The 21,905-nt window shown below is 37.7% G+C and overlaps 1 protein-coding gene across 1 annotated transcript in view; it reads left to right on the top strand.

Annotated features, from left to right (window-relative positions):
• The window catches only part of CFAP47 (cilia and flagella associated protein 47), a 495,766-nt gene extending 483,227 nt beyond the window's left edge, over nt 1-12,539 (top strand). Inside the window, exons 64-65 of the mRNA XM_078064042.1 lie at nt 7,096-7,264; nt 12,327-12,539. Coding sequence (XP_077920168.1) covers nt 7,096-7,264; nt 12,327-12,539 — 382 coding nt within the window. The remainder of the gene's footprint in view (nt 1-7,095; nt 7,265-12,326) is intronic.
• Nucleotides 12,540-21,905: the final 9,366 nt, after the last annotated feature.

Below are 21,905 nucleotides of genomic sequence, written 5' to 3'. Positions count from 1 at the left end.
TGAAATCGGGCAATGTGATGCCCCCAGCTTTGTTTTTCTTTTTCAACATCTTCTTGGCGATTCGGGGTCTTTTCTGATTCCATACAAATTTTAGGATTGTTTGTTCCACAAGCACTTCGAAAAATGTCATTGGAATTTTGATCGAGATGGCATTGAAGGTATAGATTGTTCTGGGTAGCATAGACAATTTAACAATGTTTATTCTTCTGATCCATGAGCATGGAATATTTTTCCATCTTTTTGTGTCTTCTTCAGTTTCTTTCATGAGTGTTCTGTAGTTCCTAGAGTATAGATCCTTTACCTCTTTAGTTAGGTTTATTCCGAGGTATCTTATGGTTTTTGGTGCTATAGTAAATGGAATCGTTTCTCTAATTTCTCTTTCTACAGTTGTGTTGTTAGTGTATAAGAAAGCAACTGATTTCTGTGCATTGATTTTGTATCCTGCCACATTACTGAATTGCTGGATGAGTTCTAGTAATTTGGGGGTGGAGTCTTTTGGGTTTTCCACATAAAGTATCATGTCGTCTGTGAAAAGAGAGAGTTTGACTTCTTCCTTGCCAATTTGAATATCTTTTATTTCTTTTTGTTGTCTGATTGCTGTTGCTAGGACTTCTAGTACTATGTTGAACAGTAGTGGTGAGAGTGGGCATCCTTGACGTGTTCCTGATCTTAAGGGAAAGGCTCTCAGCTTTTCCCCATTGAGGATGATATTCGCTGTGGGTTTTTCATAGATGGATTTTATGAACTTGAGGAATGTTCCCTCTATCCCTATACTCTGGAGAGTTTTTTTTTTTTTTTTTTTTTTTTTTAAAGATTTTATTTATTTATTTGAGACAGAGAGAGAGAGCACATGAGAGGGGTGAGGGTCATAGGGAGAAGCAGGCTCCCCGCCGAGCAGGGAGCCCGATGCGGGACCCGATCCAGGGATTCCAGGATCATGACCTGAGCCGAAGGCAGTCGCCCAACCAACTGAGCCACCCAGGCGCCCTACTCTGGAGAGTTTTAATCAGGAAAAGGTGTGGTATTTTGTCAAATGCTTTTTCTGCATCAATTGAGAGGACCATATGGTTCTTCTCCCTCCTCTTATTAATGTGTTCTATCACATTGATTGATTGGTGAATGTTGAACCACCCTTGCATCCCGGGGATAAATCCCACTTAGTCGTGGTGGATGATCCTTTTAATGTATGGTTAGATCCTATTAGCTAGGATTTTTTTGAGAATTTTGGAATCCATATTCATCAGGGATATCGGTCTGAAATTCTCCTTTTTGATGGGGTCTTTGCCTGGTTTGGGGATTAAGGTAATGCTGGCCTCATAGAATGAGTTTGGAAGTTGTCCTTCTGTTTCTATTTTTTGAAACAGCTTCAGGAGAATAGGTATTATTTCTTCTTTGAATGTTTGGTAGAATTCCCCAGGGAATCCATCAGGCCCTGGACTCTTGTTTTCTGGGAGGTTTTTGATCACTGCTTCAATCTCGTTACTGGTTATTGGCCTATTCAGTTTGTCAATTTCTTCCTGTTTCAGTCTTGGCGGCTTATAGGTTTTCAGGAAGGCCTCCATTTCATCCAGATGGCTCAGTTTATTGGCATATAGTTGTTGATAATAATTTCTAATAATTGTTTCTATTTCCTTGGTGTTAGTCGTGATCTCTCCCCTTTCATTCATAATTTTATTAATTTGGGTCCTTTCTCTTTTCTTTTGGATAAGTCTGGCCAGTGGTTTATCGATCTTATTAATTATTTCAAAGAACCAACTTCTAGTTTTGTTGATCTGATCTACTGTGTTTCTGGTTTCTAATTCATTGATTTCTGCTCTAATTTTAATTATTTCTCTTCTAATGCATGGCTTAGGCATCGTTTGTTGCTTTTTCTCTAGTTCTTTAAGGTGTAGAGTTAGTAGGTGAATTAGGGATTTTTCTATTTTTTTGAGTGAGGCTTGGATGGCTATGTATTTCCCCCTTAGGACTGCCTTTGCAGTATCCCATAGGTTTTGGACCGATGTGTTTTCGTTCTCATTGATTTCCATGAATTGTTTAAGTTCTTCTTTGATTTCCTGGTTCACCCAAACATTCTTGAGCAGAGTGGTCTTTAGGTTCCAAGTGTTTGAATTTCTGCCAAATTTTTTCTTGTGATTGAGTTCCAGTTTTAGAGCATTGTGGTCTGAAAATATGCAGGGAATAATCTCAATCTTTTGGTATTGGTTAAGACCTGATTTGTGACCCAGTATATGGTCTATTCTGGAGAAAGTTCCCATGTGCACTCGAGAAGAATGAGTATTCTATTGTTTTAGGGTGGAATGTTCTGTAAATATCTATGAGGTCCATCTGGTCCAATGTATCATTCAAAGCTCTTGTTTCCTTGTTGATTTTCTGCTTAGATGATCTGTCTATTGCTGAGAGTGGAGTATTGAGGTCTCCTACAATTAACGTATTGTTATCAATATGACTCTTTATTTTGGTTAACAGTTGGCTTATGTAGATGGCTGCTCCCATGTTGGGGGCATAGATATTTACAATTGTTAGATCTTCTTGTTGGATAGACCCTTTAAGAATGATATAGTGTCCCTCTGTGTCTCTAATTACAGAATTTAGTTTAAAATCTAATTTGTCTGATATAAGAATTGCTACCCCAGCTCTCTTTTGAGGTCCGCTGGCATGGAAGATAGATCTCCATCCCTTCACTTTCAGTCTGGATGTATCTTTAGGTTCAAAATGAGTCTCTTGTAGACAGCATATGGATGGGTCCTGTCTTTTTATCCAATCTGCAACCCTGTGCCGTTTTATGGGAGCGTTTAGGCCATTCACGTGGAGAGTGATTATTGAAAGATATGAATTGTCATCATGTTGCCTGTGAAGACGTTGTTTTTATAGATTGTCCCTGTAAATTTCTGTTGTAGATCACTCTTGGGGTCTTTCTCCTTTTATAGAACCCCCCTTAATATTTCTTGCAGGGTCGGCTTAGTGGTCACATATTCTTTCAGTTTCTGCCGGTCGTGGAAGCTCTGCATCTCTCCATCCATTCTAAATGACAGCCTTACCAGATAAAGTATTCTTGGCTGCATGTTCTTCTCATTTAGTACCCTGAATATGTCTTGCCAGGCCTTTCTGGCTTGCCAGGTCTCTGTGGATAGGTCTGACGTTATTCTGATGTTCCTCCCTCTGTACGTAAGGAATCTCTTCCCCCTAACTGCCCTTAAGATGGTTTCCTTGGTTCTAAGATTTGCGAGTTTTACTATTACATGCCGGGGTGTTGGCCTGTTTTCCTTGATCTTGGGAGGAGTCCTCTCTGCCTCTAGGACTCGAATGTTTGTTTCATTCCCCAGATTAGGGAAGTTCTCAGCTACGATTTGCTCAAATACATCTTCTAGTCCTCTCTCTCCAGTCCCTCCGGGATTCCAATTATTCTGACATTGGAACGCTTCATGGTGTCACTTATTTCTCTGATTCTATTTTCATGGATTCTGAGTTGTTTTTCCCTGGCCTCCTCTTTTCCCTTTTTATCTATTATATTGTCTTCCAGGTTGTTTATTTGCTCTTCTGCCTCAGTTACCCTAGCTGTTAGATTATCTAGATTGGAATGGATCTCATTTATAGCATTTTTAAGTTCTGCCAATTCACCTTTTATTTCTACCCTTAGAGACTCTATGTTGCTATTAATTGATTTCTCCATTCTAGCCATTGTCTTCACAATTGCTAGCCTGAATTCCATCTCTGACATCTTGGTTATATCTGCATCCATTTGTAAATCTGCAGCATAAGTCATAATCTCTGAGTCTTTTCTATTTTGGGGGCTCCTCCTCCTAGTCATTATGTGGATGGGTGTTTGAGGGAATGTTTAGAGTCCAAATTATTGACCAGAACCCAAGCAAGATGCACCTGTTTTCTTGGGACCTTAGGGTTGCTGGCCTCTTGTTTTCCCAGCCTGTCTTCTGCAGGAGGGGCCTGCCGCGCTGTTACTCAGGCAACCCTGTTTGGGCGGAGTTGCCCTGCGCCCCTGTCGTGGGGGATGGGCTCAGCGGGAATCAGTTTTTTGGGCTTTTGTTCTCTGGCGGCTTTCCCTGGCGGCTTTCCGCATCTCTTCCGCGAGTCAGAGCAGAAGAGACCGTTTCCAACCCTCTGCCTCAGAGCAGAGAGACCGCAGTCTGTTCTTCAGTGAGCTCTCCAGGCCACACTGTCTCCGTTTCTGTCCGTGCTGCTATAAACTGCAGCGTCCTGGGTTGTGCGCCCCTCCGCAGCGCCCCCAGTCCTGCCTCCAGGTCGGGGCACGTCTCTGCCCTTTGTGCTTCTAAAACCGCCAGCCACTCTCAGTTCGTGTGGCGCTCCAGGTTTCCGCTCCGGGGGCTGCCCTAAAGTCCTTTCCCTGCTGCTACCGGTCTGCGAGTCTGTGCCCGTCCCCAGCGTGCGAGGCTATCACTCACCGGTGGTGTAGGATCCCCACGGTCAGGCACCCTCCCGCTGCTGTTTATCCTCCAATATCTGCCCACGGAATCGCGGCTCCCCGCTTCGTACCTAGATCTTCTTAGATCTCAGGCTGGTTTCGTGGGTGCTCAGAGTGGTCTGGTAGATATCCAGCTCAATTCCGCGGACCAGTTGAAATAGGGTCCCCTACTCCTCTGCCATCTTTCCCCCCTCCTGGCCATTATTTCTTTAAGTAAGTTTTCTGCCCCTATTTCTCCCTTCTTTTGAGACTCATTATGTGTATATTGGCGACTTGACGTTGCTGTATAAGTCCTTCAGATTTTCTTTACTCTGTTTCATTTCTTTTTCCTTTTGCTCCTCTAACTGGATGATTTCAAATGACTTATCTTTGGGTTCCCTGATTACTTCTGCTTGATCAAATCCATTGTTCAAACACTCTAGTGAGTTTTTCAGTTCAGTTATTATCTTCTTCAGCTCTAAAATTTGTTTGTCCTTTTTAATATTTTCTCTTTGTTTTGTTCATGCATTATTTTCCTGATAGTGTTGAGCATCTTCGTGACAGTTTTTTGAATAATTGATCAGTAATTCCTCTACTTCCGTTTCTTTATGATGTGTTTCTAGAGATTTCTTTTGTTCCTTTCATTGAATAATTCTTTCCTGTCTTCATGTTCTTTGTAACTTTGTGTTGATATCCCCACATCTGAAAAAAATAGCCACCTCTCTCAGTCTTCATAGACTAGCTTCATGCAGGGAAAGATCTTCACCACTCAGACCAACTAGAGATCCTGGGGACACCTCAGATCTTTTTTGTGAGTATATCTGTCTGAACTTGTGTGTGAAGATTACAGGGGTTTGCTGGTTTCTAATTTTTCAGGAGTTCCTAACCTCTTGCTCTCTTTGCTGTCTGTCTTCTGTACCCTGGCACTCTGAAGCAGCAATACACCAACCAGATCTTTTTTTTTTTTTTTCCTCAGTAGCCTTTAGGTATCTAGATTTTGCCAAGTTCTGTCAGTTCTCTGAGACAGGATGGACATAAACTAGAATGTTGGGCAGCCTACTGAAAAGCCAGGAAGTTTGACACATGTTCCACTCTTCTTTTTCCACACTTAAGGAGGCGCTTCTGAGCTGTATCAACCTGCTGGGACCTCTGGAGCACCAGCACCCTGCCCAGCTTGTTCTTAGAAGCCCCCATGCATCTATAGTATGTCAGGTCCCATCAGTACTTCAAGACAAGCAAGACAGAAGCCAGTCCCTCAGGCAGCACCCCTTCACATTCCAACCAGAAGTCCAATTGTTGGATATTTGGTCTACTCTTCTCTTTCCTTCCCCAGGGTAAAATGGAAGCTGAGAATTTCCTCCCAATCATGTGCTATTGCACTGGTGTGGAGGGCAGACTGTGGTGAGAGCATGCCACAAATTTTCCTACTGACTTCAAAACAGCTGATTTTGTGCTCACCTAGAAGGCAGAAGTCTCTTAACTAGTTTCTGAATTTCTCACAATGGGAATTGGTCTTTGTATTGTTCCTTGGGAGAAAAGAGGGTCTGGGTCTTCCTATTCCACCAGAACCCCTGGGTATTCTGTTTTATACATTTTTTAAATTTATTGCATCATGCATCATTGCCTGGTAATGAGCATTGGTAATAAGATGTTTTAAAACAACAATCATAATAATGATTATATTAATATTGATTAAACCTTATAGAGCACTTCCTACATGTCAGGTACTGATCGAATGGCTTTATAGAGGTTATTAAATTCATTTAACAGATATGAAAACTGAGGTACAAAAAAGTAAATTGTCTAAAGTTATGCACCTACATGGAGCTGGGATTCCAATCCAGGCCATCCATATCCATAGTCCACTTTCTCAAACCCTCTGAGATGATACTCAATACATTTGCTGAGTGGATCACTGAGTCCCAACCTGAATCTCCCATCTCCTTTTCTATGATTCACTGTTGGATCTGTTCTAGGAAACTGTTCTTTACCTTCTACTTGCATCTCCCCAGAAAGTTTGGATTTAAAATTCCTCATGTACAACTTCCCATGCAGTGTACTCCTCCCCTGTTTTATTCTACCAAATGAGTTCCTCAACTTCTTTTACCATCTTCATCTCAAATGTAATCAACCTTGACATGAAAATGGTCACTTGAATCCTAAATGCTGCTCAGTTCACTTCAGATCATAGCAACTCATCTTCAGGCTCAAGAATCTTTAATGAACCTGCAAAGTACTTTCATCTCACTTCACAAGTGGAAAGCTAAAGGAGAGTGAGCAACCACATTGGAATAGTAATAAAAACAAAGGCTTCATGATAGCTGTTCTAGCCATGCATTTTGGATATGAATTTATTTACAAATGATTACATTTAATGTGGGACATTGAGTTCTTCAAATTTTTATAGGGACAACATTTTATTCTTTGTACACTAAAAACATAAGACGTAATTTTAAAAATCTTTAAGATTCCATTTTGTCACCCTGGGAAGAATGACACTTCAGTAATTTTTAAAAGGCCTCCTCACTCTTATAAAGTAACACGCATTAGGCTCATAGCTGCATGGCAGCATTAAAGTTTAACTGTAGTCCTATGCAACAGGATATAAATTCTATCCATCAAGTGCTCACAAAGAGTAATGATAAAATTTAAAGTTAATATTTATATTTTTGTTCTAGAAATCCCGCGCCGTTCACTGCATACTTCCTACCTGGCAGTGATCCTGAGTTTTTTGTGAAACCTCGGGTTGGAGAACTTCCTCCTTTTGACACTGAAGGAACTGTCCTCCTTGTGGGTTTTAAACCCCGAATGTACAGTAGGAAATACAAAGCAACATTGGCAATACAGGTGAGTTCTTTGATGTCACTAAAGGCATGAAAGGAGAAAAGGTTTCACCCAAGTAAAGAATAGCAACATTACCTTGCAAAAGCCAACATATTTCAACTACTCTGTCTTGTTTTAATTTTCTTTTGCCCAGTAAAGAACTTGTAAATATGGAATATAGCAAAAAAGTTATCATCACCAGTGGGAAGTAAGAAATTATTTCTCTTCCATATTAAGAAAATGCAGAAGAGATAAATATTGACTGTAAAGTGATTTGTATATTCACATATTGTTATCTGTAATAACACATTCAAGGACTTCAGGTGATTTGAGACCGAGATTTTGAAATCTTTAATTAAGGCATAAGGTACTGTCAAAATGTTAAAGTCGAAAATGAAGAAAATTAAATAGAAGATAAAACTGATTTTGAATGGAGAAAAACACAATGTAGTGAGCCATTAATATAAAAGTCTGCTCAAGTGATCATCTTATTAAAAGGTAAGGTAAACACAATTTTGAAAATTTATGTAGTGAGCAAAATTTCTCCATCAGATTTCACACATGTATTTTACTAATAGCTTTTAGGCTAAAGAGAACTTTCAAATTATTTCTGAAAAGATGACTATTGCCAGTATCTAGTTTCAGTAGCACAGACACAAAGGACGTGTGGTCATGTTTCAAGACACAACCACTGGTGCCAAAGTGACTACTAGACTTCTAAATCAGACATTAATTAGGCAGTGCCATGGGCAGAAAAATGTGTTGTTACCGTTTTAATGAATAGAGAAAAGAATAATGTTGAATATGTCTCAAGAAAATTATTTATATTTTTCATCTTTCTGGGAATTCTTACAACCCAGGTAATAAAAATCTAAAACCTCTGGAGCCTTGCTGCACATCGCCCTTTGCTATATAGATGCTTGATTTAAAATGATCATGTCGTACCTGCTCCTTAAGAATAAGGACATACTCTTACTCTAAGGGGATTAAATGACATATTTAAAAACAGGTTTACAAATGAAAATGATGTTTATTTCACCTAGTGAACATTTCTGAAATTAACTATGTTGGGGGCTTTCCCAACAAAATCTGTGCCTGGTTTCCCTATGTTGATTTGACAATTAAATCACTGGAAGCAGAATTAAAGGGTTTCTGTGAGAGAATAAGTTGACATATGGGATCAAATGAAAATGTGAAATTTTCATTTAGTCTGAAGTGGTACAGTCTGAGAAAGCTTTTGTGGGGAAAATTGAGATTGTAATGTGTTTAAGAAGTCACTATTTTGTTGATTCTATTTTTATTTTGGAAAATTCCAAATGTGAGTAGAAATAGAATAATTAATCTACATACATTCATCTTCCAGTATGAACACTTATCAAATCATGGCCAATTCAAGTATATTCCCACCCCCTTCCCCATATTCCATATTAATTTGAAGAAAATCCCAGACATCCTATTTTCTTCAACTATTTCCTATTAATCTCTAAAAGACCAAAATTGTAACCATGATACCATTATCACATCTAAAAATTTACAATAATTTCTTAATATCACGACATCAGATATCCATTTAGTGTTCAAATTTCCAATTGACTCATAAATCTCATATTTTTTAACTTAAAAAAAGTATTAACTTACAAGAAGTTGCAAAAATAGTACATAGAGTCCTGTGAATCCTTCTCCCAGCTTTTCCCAATGGTGAGATTTTATAGAGCTATAGTACTATATTTAAATACTGTTAACTAAGCTAGAGACCTTATTTCATTTTCAGCATTTTTCACATATATTTGTGTGTGTGTGTGGTTCTAGGCACTTTGAACCCATGTATAGATCTGTATAACTACAGTCACAACTGCGATACAGAACTCTTCCAACACAGCTGTGAGAACTGGTAACAGTGTGGAAACTGTCCTGCTAACTCCTTACGGTCACATCTAATACTGTAACTCCTTCTTTACCCTGGCAACCACTAACCTTTTCTCCATCTCTACGATTTTCTAATTTCTAGAATATTACATAAATGGAATCATACTCTATGTAACCTTTGGAGATTGGCTTTTTATGCTGAGTATAATGCCCTTGAGTCATAAAATTTATTGCATATATCAGATCAATGACTTTGAAATCACGGTTCAAACATTGTCTGATTCTAAAACCCTGCTCTTAATGACAACACCATGATGTCTCACATGATAAATGTGAAGAATTTTAAAAGTTAATTCATTATCTAAATAAAAATTGCTGTGTACCGTAGTATTATCATCTCTTTTAAACTGTTGATTTTAAGCATTAAATCAATTAATACTTATATATGAAACATATGACCTTCATTGTGTTTTACTTAGAAATAAAAATGAGGATCTTTAAGAACAGTTTAGTTAAATATTAACCTACAGAAACTTCAACAACTACATTAGCAAGCTTCATGGGTTCCCTTTCAATTAAACCATATTTAGAATGATTAAAAACTGCTTTTTCCCTATTGTTAAACAAGGCATATAGCACTAGCTTTGAGAGACTTAAGTTAACTTAGTCAGACTGTTACAAAAAGCAATGTTATCCAAAGAGAATAAATAGTCCACTCAGCTTTCCATGGTGGACATGATAAATCTTAAACAGTTTATACAAAAATATGAAAGCTATCCGAATTATCCAAGATAAAACATATAATGCTTGTACAAAAGTAATATCTATGGACCTGTTATAACTAGAGACATAATCAGATGTAAGTAATATGTATGTAAATGCATTGCTTTTAAAGGAATAAATCATTGTCACGAAACTGTAAGAAATGGCATTTTATTTATATATATAAATCATGGTTTGTATTTTCTCTTAAGCAGACCTGAAATAGGGATTCGAATTCAAGTAGCATATTTCCTACATGATCTCAAGAAACAGATGCAGGAAAGCCAAGATATGAGACAGAAAAGGAATAGAAACCAATAAAGGGTGCTTTTTCAAGGCAATTACCACAGTGGGCATCTGGAATTTAATCCCATGGGATTTCTATGGAAAATAGTGTGGAACACACTACAGAATATTTACACCTGATGGGGCTAGAGAGTTGAGGGGGGTTGTTTTTTGTTTTGTTTTGTTTTCTGAAAAACTCTTGAGTCAAGAGGTATAGATATTGGCAATTGGAAGCTGGGGCAGGCAATGAAATGGAAATACCTGAGGGATGTGGGTCGGCACAGCCCACATCTACTAATGGGCTGTTTCCATTCATAAGAATGTGTCCTTTAAAGCATAGCTTTGAGCATTCATTCCGTGAGTTCTTTGGCTGATACCTTTTCATACTACAAAGACATTACTGAAATATGGAAATTTCATCTGTTTAAAAAATAGTTGTTTTTTTTAAAATTTCTTTAAATAAGTAGTTGAGGAGTATAATTGTCAATTTGACGTTCTTTTGTAAAACCAACAGTGATTCTCAGAGGCACTAGTGCCGTGGAGGTATTGATTTATTCTTATATTATTTTAACATAAGCTTTTTAATTTATATTTTCAAAAGGAGATTCAAGAGTGGAAGACACAGAGCTATATCTTTAAAGTATTTTCAAAAACACAATGAGTCACTGTATTTATTTACAACTTGAACTCTAGAAATGAGAACTGTAATATTTAATTTTTATAAAATAAACATATTCTTATTACCATATAGAGTGTTGGAATAAAGGACATGAATGACTTCTTACAAATTTATTTTATATTTGGATTATATATATTTATGTATATATATATACATATATATATACACACATACACACTCAGCATCACTTATGGCAAAATTATTTGAATCTTAATTGAAATGCATACAATAACATTTAGGATTTTAAAAATAGTGTCCTTATAGATAATTATTTTCAAAGGGTCTTGGAGATGTGTCAGGTGAAGGTACAAATCCCTACATGTCGTTCCCATTTGTACCTACTACATTCCAAATAGGAGTGTACATTCCTTCATGTAGCTCACTCCTGAGCACCACTGAGTGTTGGTCATAGGAGCAGTGCCCTTCAAGTACCTCATGCATATGTACTCATGAAGTGGGTCACCTGTAATGTAAAAATTTACAATGATATATGCACAATCACCAAAATGTAGCTTTGTTTTTCAAGTTGAGCATCCTATGTGAAGTAAAATGTTATTTAACCTAGGTATAGTATAGTCTTTGGTTTGTTCTGCTTTTGACTCCTTGATTCAGAATACACAATTACTATGAACACTGGATAGAAGGGCCAGTTCTGATTAAAATAGGGTCATTCCAGATGTGTAAGAAAGTCCTGCACTTAACATTCTTCGATTGATATCACATTACCCCTTAAGCCCTGGCTGATGTTACTGCAATATTCACTTAGCGTGGATTTATCCTAAATGAGTTTTCTGACCATACATGGTACAAATCTTCTTGTGGGGAAGAAGACCCAGATAAACACAACACCGGAAATTCTGTAAGAGCAGTGGGATTTAAGTATGAACATAGACATACAGAAAATGCTAGACTGTAATTCAATATTGCCATCCTGTGCATATATGCAGAAAAAAATGATGGATTTTTTAAATAAATCCCTAAGTTGTACTAACTTGGATTTAGATTATAACTGTCATTAATGATTTTTCACAATTCTCAGAAATTTCAAATGGTTCGATTAATTGTAGACTTTCATAATCTAAAAAAACAGAAGCTCAACATATTTTACCAGTCGGTTCTATAGCCATGCCTAAGTTGTCATGGATCAGTTCTTGCAAAGTATGGTTTCGGTTAGTTACATAGTTCATGCTGGGCAACAGTTTCATGCAAAGAAAATAGATTGCTTCCCCTTAGATCAGATGGATGCTTATTTCACCCACAGGGCAGACCTCTAACTGAGAGACTTTTTAGTGAGTGGTTCTTAATTCATAAAGCTAAATGCTTTCTTGAATTTATTTCCCATGTTAATTATTTATTATGGGCACACTTTCAGTTTTGTACATTTCCCATACCTTGCATGGAGAAGAGAGACCGTATTAATTTGGTAAACTTTTTCCTATAGCTTTCTCAGTCCCTGAATATTTCATGTAAAATCTCTCCTCTCTTTGTTTTCAGACACCGGACATGTACTGGTTGTATGATATCAATGGATTACCTCAAGTTACCGTGCCACCGATGAATGTAAAAGCCAAAATTGACACTACTAATGAGAGGTTTCAGAGCAAGCCAGTTCGTCGGCGCAATATTATCCGTGAAAATGCTAAACTCACAAGGACGGGGGTGTCCTCTACCATCAAGGGTGCACCTTTGATGTTGAAGAATAAATAAATACTTTTTTCCAAAATATTTTTTGGCCTTAAGTAGAATTAAACATATTTTCATGATTGTTCTTTCATCTTTTGGAATATTTCTGATGAGTAATGTTTCAATTATAATAGGCCTTCTCTATTTTATTTTTTAAACTCTATGTTGCACCTGATTTCTGTTATGTGTGTCTTTTAAAATGGACTAGTTGCAATTATTGGGATTGGTTCACTTTTAAGGTGCGGGGTACGTTTGTAGTAAAAAAATGATTTCAGGGGCGCCTGGGTGGCTCAGTTGGTTAAGCGACTGCCTTCGGCTCAGGTCATGATCCTGGAGTCCCGGGATCGAGTCCCGCATCGGGCTCCCTGCTCAGCAGGGAGTCTGCTTCTCCCTCTGACCCTCCCCCGTCTTGTGCTCTCTCTCTTTCATTCTCTCTCTCAAATAAATAAATAAAATCTTTAAAAAAAAAAAAAAATGATTTCAACTTAAAAATCGATGCATGTAAGTATATGTAGTCCATCCACTCCTATATTGAGCCTTTAAATAATATAGATATATTTCAAAATGATCCTGGGGAAAATTCATTTTCTCAAAGTAAAGGAAAAGTATTTTGCTCAGTACTTATCATTCAGGAAAAATATAATAATAAATAGCCAATATGGACCATCTTGAAGAGAATTTGGCACAAAATGACTGGCTTTACCACAAATTTTTCATTCATACGATTTTAAGGACATCACTTACCCTTTTTGTGCCCTGTTTTCTTATGTGCGAAACAAAAGAACTATAGTAGGACAAGAATTGGCAAACTATATAGATCTAGTCTACTGCCTGTTTTTATATACCTACTAACAGATAAAAGATTTTTACATTTTTAAATGATTGAAATAATTAATAGAAGAATATTAAGTAACATAAGAAAATTGCATAAAATTCAAATTTCAGGGTGGCCTGGGTGGCTCAGTTGGTTAAGCATCCAACTCTTGATTTCAGCTGAGGTCATGATCTCAGGGTCCTGGGGTCAAGCCCCGCATTGGGCTCTGTGCTCAGAGGGGAGTCTGCTTGTGATTCTCGCTCTTCCTCTCCCTCTGCTCCCCCACTCCGTGCGTGCTCTCTCTCTAAACTAATAAATAAATAAATACATCTTTTTTAAAAATTCAGATTTTATTGTCTATAAATAAAGTTTTATGAAAGCATAGTCCCAGTCATGTCTTTGTGTCCTGTCGATGTCCTGTCCTGTTACATGCATTTCCGTGCTGTAACCCCAAGCTCCAATGGACGGAAACCATATAGCTACAAAGTTTTAAAGATTTACTCTCAGGTACTTTACAGAAAATATTTGGTAACCCTCTACTAGAGTAGGAATGGCCTTTAGGAACCACTGTAGGTTGATTATAATTTCTTCCCAAGGTGTTAAGTGGAATTGTAGGGACACATCTATGCAATCACTTAGTTTTGTCTGCAGGTATTGAAGTAGAGGAGAGTGGAGGCCCATGTACCTCAGATTTGCCATCCCCAAAAAGGACAAAAGCTAAAATTCTGTGACTCTCCAAAAGCGTTTCTTCTTCTCTGGCTCTCTAAAGATATTTCTTTGAGTAGAATCATAGATTATCTGTCTGTCCTTTCTTCTGCTGTACTGTGTGTGTGAGGAGGGGTTTGGTCAGTCTCTGAGTATATTTCTCACAAAGCCTTTATAAAACTTCCCCAAATCCTTAGGAAAGTAAAATCATATTTGCCATGAACATATGGTGTTTATATTGGTGTTTTTATATTTTGGTGTTTATGGTAATACATAATACTTAAAAAATCTTAAACCTCTTACGTTGAGCCTTCACAATTGCTCTCCTATCTGAAATTCTCCAATAATTTGAAACTGTTGCACTGTATACTTTCCACTATTTCTTAGTCCAGCACTTGTGAATATCAATGGCCCCTAAGACCAAAAGGCATCAAATTAATTCAGAGACTAGAGCAGTTACACGGGGAGTATGGCAAGTAACCAGAAAGCGGTCTAACAATATCCACAGACTTCTTCCTTATCTCTAGAGGACAAAGAACATGCTATAGTGTGCTAAAGTTTATATCTTCATATTGAAAAAGGAGTTTGAAAAAGCAGTAAGAGGTTTTACTTGGAGTTTCTTATTTGAGGACCACAATTTGCTCATTAGTAAGTGAATTTCCTATAGAATGAAAGATAAGATTTTTCTGGGAATCTAAAAGTTCCATGTGTGCTAAGACTGCACATTCTTAAATATACATATGCTGATTTAGAATTTGATTGTAGATTCTTTAAACCTTGATCAAATATCTATTAATTCACTTATGTGTTTATGCCCTTACTTATTAAACAGGTATTAAGTACTGCTCCAAGCTACTCACCCTTGATATAAAAACAAATGAACCCTGATCAGACCTCTCCTGCAAGTGCCCCCCTGACCGATGGAGAAGACATGTGTGAGCAGGTAGTTTCCAGAACATATGGAAGGTGTTGTGATTGAGACCTTGGTATAAAAACACAGAGGTGGGGACCTGGCTAGGGAGTGAGAAAAGGCCTCAGGGAAGATGTAACATTTGATGAGGATATTAACGGAGTTGGAGTCTTCCAGGTATAGAAGGGGAGTATGACCTCTGAGACCGGGTGGAGGAACATGTTCCAAAGCATACAAATGTGACAGAACATGGCATGTCCAGAGACAAGTAAGTGGTGGTTGGAGCTCAGGATAAGTGATTTGGGGAGTGATAGAAAATGTGGGAACAAATGCAGGTGGGAACAGAATGGCTTAAAGTAACTCAAATGAAGGGCTAAGAAAATGGGTTCAAATTAGGATGCACTGCTTTAGGTAAATATAGAATATGTATATTGAAATGACCAGTTAGCAGGTAGATATAGTCATATGGAACTTAGAACATGGGTTTGATTCTGATACAAATTTTGTGACTTATTGGTGAATTGGTATGAGTCAAAAGCAAAGCTATACATGATAATGCTTATAGAAAACTTGTTAAGAGCAGTGGTTCTCAAACTCTAGTATGCATTAGAATTATCTAAGTTGACTGCTAAAAATGCAAAGTGTGAACAGAAACATTTGAAAGAGGGAGCCTGGGTGACTCGGTTGAGCCTCTGCCTTCGGCTCAGGTTATGATTCCCACCCCCCCTTCTTGGATTGGGTTCGAGTCCTGCATCCACGTTGGGCTCCCTGCTCAGCGGGCAGCCTTCTTCTCCCCTCCCTCTGCCCTTCCCCCTGCTCATGCTTGTGTGCTCTCTCTCTCTCTAGTAAATAAATAAAATCTTAAAAAAAAAAGAAACATTTGAAACATTTGAAAGGAAATAGGAATGTCAAGGGGCCCTAGAATGAAGCTGGGAGGCCCCTGGGGAAGCTGGTCTTATGCACCTTGACACCTGCATGAAACATGGAGCCTTTAGACTCTGCCACCCACAAACTGCCACAGCCTGTTGGAATCCTCAGAATGAGGCTTGTTTTTCTTTACTATAACCGAGCAACTAGCAAGGTAACCTATCATATATATATATATATATATATATATATATATATATATATATATACCAGTGCTAATTATTTTTGCCTCTATAAACTTTGTCTTTCTGTTCCCTCCTTGGAGCACATTTCAGGCTTCTCCTAAATCTGTGTCTCCCGTATTTGAAGTCCTAAAGACCCCAAATAAACTTCTGGTTTGCTTTGCAGGCTCAGCTCAGTTCTTTCTTGTTTGGCAAGAGTTATAAGGGTCACTTTTCTTCATTCTGATTCTTTATATTTGGGGCTACATGCAAGACTCTACATTTTAATATGTGTTTATCTAAGGTTTGCACGTTAAGACGCAATATTGATGAAGAAAAGAGGGGCATGGATAAAACTCTGAAAACCATTTAAAGAGTAGCAAGCAGAGAAAAGAGGCAGTGGTGTAAACTGAGAAGACACTGCCTAAAGAAAGAAGAAACATCTAGATCCTGCTCCTGACTTTGGGGTACGCCAGTCAGGGGTCTTGTGCCCACTGAGCCAACCAACCATATAGCACGGTTCCTAGAGAACAGACAGGACAATGTCGGGTATTTACCACTGGGAAGGAAAGGGTTAAAGGGGGGTTGTAAGAAGCCTGGGGAAAGTTTTGAATCCTGTCCAACCTCCCTGTAAACAGATTGTTGAAACATACTTGTGGGAAGAAAAAAGTGTTATTCATTTAGGGTCTTTTTTCTAACCAAAGTCAGTATTGTAAGGTTTTGTTTGTAGCAATTGTTGACTGAGAAAAGAGGCAGAGCTGAAGTAAAAGCATTTATTTGGTGTCTTAGAATTGCAGTTTGGGGAGCACAGATTTGGCCAGCAACCCAAATCGTGTCCCCTCAGGGAACAAAAGCGAAAGGCTTTTAAAGACAAAAGGGGATGCTGGTATATGTTGTTTACAAAGAATTTTGATTGGTGTTGGTGGCAGGAAACTAATCTTGGGCTGAATATAATTGGTTGCTAAGGCTATCACTAAGCAAATGTGCATTACTGTAGCAAAGGAAGCTGCAGGTGTTCGGTCTGAGTCCTTGGAGTATTTGCCGTTTGGCCCAGTTCAAAATTTGACAGTTCCACCCAATGAGGATGTGCATAAGGCCCACCACCTTAATGGCCTTCCAGCTCCATTTTAAAGCCCCTGGACATAAGTGACCCCATTTCATTTCACCTTTCACACAACTTCTTTCAGTCTTTGGATTTCTAAAAATGTCTTCATTTTGTCATTTTGAATTACACTTTTTCTTGGTATAGAATTCTGAGTTCCTAATTATTTTCTCCCCAGCGCTTTGAAGCTATTACCTCAGCACTTTGAAGCTATTTTCTTTTTTTTTTTTTTAAGTTTATCTATTTTTTTAGTAAGTTCTACACCCAACATGGGGCTGAAATTCATGACCCTGAGATCAAGAGTCTCATGCTTTTCTGATTGAGCCAGCCAGGCGCCCCTGAAGCTATTTTCTATGGCCTTCCTTGTTTATAATGAGAAGTCTGTTGTATGTCAAGTTGTTAACTTGTAGGTAAACTGACATTTCTTTTTAGCTTTAAGATTTTTTCTTTCATGCTTGATTTCCTAAAAATGTCTCTATTGCATATCTAGAAATAGATTTATCATGTCATTATTTTGTTGCTGTATTATTATTAATTATATCATTATACTTGGTACTCAAAGTATACTATCAATTTGAGTACTTTGATCTCTTTTCAATGGCAGGAAATTCTCGGTTAATATCATCACATATTCCTTATCTGCCATTGCCTGTATTCTCTTTATTCTGGAAAGGCATCCCAAGAGATCAGGCCTGAGGTTTAAGTGTAAAGGACCTCACTAGATCTTGGGGGAATCTTGTGCATATGTTTTACCTCTTATCTCTTTGCTGTGTGGTAAGTTAAGTATTCAGTGCTATCTTCCAAGTCAGTAATAATTTCTTCAGCAATGTTCTGCTTAGAGTTTATCCTATTGGTTTTCGTGTCTACTCTGATAGTTATTATTTCTCACATTTAGTAAGTTTTTTATATTTACCTTTTTAACATACGTAACTTCTTGTTTAATATTTTCTTGTTCCCTCTTGAATGTTAAGTTTTTATCTCTTTGAGTATCTTAGCCATGCTTACTATAAAACATTTCACAAGTGTGAAAGAAAACCCTTCAGCAGAAATTTGCAATGGGGCAGGATTGTCAGGTACTGCACAATGAGTGTTAAGAGTATGGGGAGGTACCAACAGGAACTGATGAATCACTCCCATCCTCTAATACTGATATAGGAACTTTTGACATCTGTATAACAGATAAGGTCATCCTCCCTACATGCACAGGTCAGCGGTATTTGTGAGACCCCAAGACAATGTTCGTCCAAAGTTATCTGCTTCATTCATGCCTATAATTCTCTGTTACCAATAGTTTCATGTTGCACATCATCTCTTTCAAAAGGCAAATATCACTAGACCCTAGATCTGAGTCCTCAATATCCACATTCATCCTCCCACATGACCCCACTGCCAGTTGGATAAAGAGCAAGGAACTGATCTGGGAAAAACCATCAGATTGCCTCTCTAGGAGAGGTTCTTTTGGTCTCAGTTATTTGGTTAGGTAAACTTGGGAGCTGAGGGGTGGCAATGTATGCAGCAGGCAAAACATCAGTAAGACCCGACTTCAGAGAGAGAATAAGTTAAATGGACATAGAGAGACACACCGGAGATGCTATGATGTGTCCTGCTTACTAATACCATTCCAGTGGCTTGTTCATATCACTAGGGAGGTCTGTCTGTATTGCTTATCTTTGAATTATACCTGAATCCTGACAAGCTCCTTTACACTTAAAATTCAGGCACTAATTCTTTACTTTAAATGAGTTTGCCAAAAGATTTCCTTCTGGATCTGTTTAAAGAGGAAGCACAAGAATACTAATACATGGAATAAGGGATATACGATGTTGATGGCCTCCATGTTTTACTGGGTCAGACCAAGTTGGGGTGAGGGGGATAAGTGTATAGCCAGATATAGAAATAACTACCGTGGGGTACCTTATTTATATATCTGAGTGAAGTACTTTTTTTCATTTTAACATTTTTGTGTGTATGTGTGGTAAAATACACATAAAATTGACCATTTTAACCATTAATGTACAGTTCAGCAGCATTAATTATATTCACATTGTTGTTTAACCATTACCAACATCTCTCTCCCAGAACACTTTTCATCTTTCCAACTGCATACCCATTAAACAATAACTCCCCATTCTCCCCTCCTTACAGCCCTGGCAACCACCATTCTATTTCTGTCTCTAGGAATTTGACCACTCTAGATTCCTCACATAAGTAGAATCATATAGCATTTATCATTTTATGACTGGCTTATTTCACTCAACATAATGTCCTCCAGGTTCATTCATGTTGTAGCATATGAGAGAATTTCCTTCTTTTTAAAGCTGAATAATATTCCATTGTATGTATATACCACATTTTCTTCATCCAGTCATCCATCAGTGGACACTTGGGTTGCTTCCACATTTTGTCTGTTGTGAATAGTGCCGCTATGAACCTGGGTGTGCAGATATTTGTATACAAATTTGTGTATGAATATTTGGGTCCTTGCTTTCAGTTACTGGGTATCTACCCAGAAGTGGGATTGTTGGATCATATGGTGATATTTCTAATTTTTTGAGAAACCACTGTACTCTTCTCCATAGTGCCTGCCCCATTTTACATTTGCAACAGCAATGCACAAGGGTTTTGATTTATGCACATCCTTGCCGACTGAGTTGGTAAATGTATATGTGTAGACATTTTCTGCATTATTCCCTTGTTAACCTTCTGATGCCTGCAGGGTCTGTAATGATACAACTTGTTTCTTTCCTACTGTTAAAAAAATACTAGTTTTCTCCCTACCTTTCCTCTTCATTTTATTTTAGAATTTTTCTTTGTTCACTCCACTTTCTTTTTCTCTGTTTACTTTCCTGTCCTACTATGGATTACTTGTACATTTTTTAAACACCATTTTGAGTAATATAAAGTGTTTTTAAGAGTACCTCATTATATAACTTTGTTATGATAGCTTTCTTATTATATATTCATAACTTATCACAGTTTGCTGGTATCATCATTTTATCAGTTTGAGTCAAGTGCAGCATCCTTATCTCCCTTTATATAATTTTTAAAATATTTTCTCTACATATATTTGGAACCATATCAGATAGTGTTATAATTTTTTCATCCAATATCAACCATAATTTAGAAAACTCAATAGGAGAAGAAAAGTCTATAGTATTTACCCATATGTTTGTGCACTGTATTCTTTCTTCCCTTCTTATGTTCCAGTATTCCTTCTTTTATAACATCCTTTCTGCTTAGAGAAATTTCTTTCACCTTTATTTTAGAGTAAGTCTCTTGGTAACAAATTCAACTAATTTTCCCTTGTCTCAGAATATCTGGGCTGCTTCTTCCTTTCTGAACAATATTTTCACTGGATATAGGACTCTAGGTTGACAGTTCTTTCCTTTAAGCACTTAAAAAATATGCCACTTTCTTTGTGCCTCCATGGTTTCTAATGACAAATTCATTGTCATTATCGTTGCTTTTCCCCTCTAGGTAAGGTGTCATATCTCTGTAGATGCTTGCAAGACTTTTCCTTTATTTTCATTTTTCAGAAGTTTGACTCTGATCTGTGTTGGTATGGATTGCTTTGGATTTATGCTGCTTAGAATTTTATCAGCTTCTTCAATCTTCAGTCATTTGCTAAATTTTGGGAGTTTTCCTCCATTATTTCTTCAAGTACATTTTCAGCCCTATCTTTTTTCTCCTCTCATTCTGATGACATGAATATTAGATTTCTGTCCCTGAGGCTCTGTTCATTTTTTTTTTTTTAATTCTCCTTTTCTCTGGTATTCAGATTAGAGTCAGTAGTCTTTTTTTCTGTCCCCTTCCTTGTACTGTTGGGCTCAAACAATGGGTTTTTTAAAATTCATTTATTGTATTTTTCACTTCTAAAATTTGATTCCTCCCTATATCATCCATTTCTTTGTTGAGACTTTCTATTTCTTTGCTGATATTCTCTGTTGTTTCAAAAATGCTCATAATGCTTGTTCAAGCTTTTATTTTTTGTTGAAGATGGCTGCTTTAAAATCTTTTTTTTTCAGAATACTGTCTTTATTTTTTTTAATTTTTTTATTTTTTAATTGTTATGTTAATCCCCATACATTACATCATTAGTTTTAGATGTAGTGTTCCATGATTCATTGTTTGTGCATAACACCCAGTGCTCCATGCAGAACGTGCCCTCCTCAATACCCATCACCAGGCTAACCCATCCTCCCAACCCCCTCCCCTCTAGAACCCTCAGTTTGTTTTTCAGAGTCCATCGTCTCTCATGGTTCGTCTACCCCTCCGATTTCCCCCCCTTCATTCTTCCCCTACTGCTACCTTCTTCTTTTTTTTTTTTTCTTAACATATATTGCATTATTTGTTTCAGAGGTACAGATCTGAGATTCAACAGTCTTGCACAATTCACAGTGCTTACCAGAGCACATACCCTCCCCAGTGTCTATCACCCAGTCACCCCATCCCTCCCACCCCACCCCCCACTCCAGCAACCTTCAGTTTGTTTCCTGAGATTAAGAATTCCTCATATCAGTGAGGTCATATGATACATGTCTTTCTCTGTTTGACTTATTTCGCTCAGCATAATACCCTCCAGTTCCATCCACGTCGTTGCAAATGGCAAGATCTCATTCCTTTTGATGGCTGCATAATATTCCATTGTATACATATATACCACATCTTCTTTATCCATTCATCTGTCGATGAACATCTTGGCTCTTTCCACAGTTTGGCTATTGTGGACATTGCTGCTATAAACATCGGGGTGCACGTACCCTTTCGGATC

The sequence above is a fragment of the Halichoerus grypus genome, chromosome X, assembly GCF_964656455.1.
Source record: "Halichoerus grypus chromosome X, mHalGry1.hap1.1, whole genome shotgun sequence".
In the NCBI taxonomy this organism is placed as follows: domain Eukaryota; kingdom Metazoa; phylum Chordata; class Mammalia; order Carnivora; family Phocidae; genus Halichoerus; species Halichoerus grypus.
Note: the sequence above shows the minus strand (reverse complement) of the source record. Positions and strands in the feature narration are given on the sequence as shown.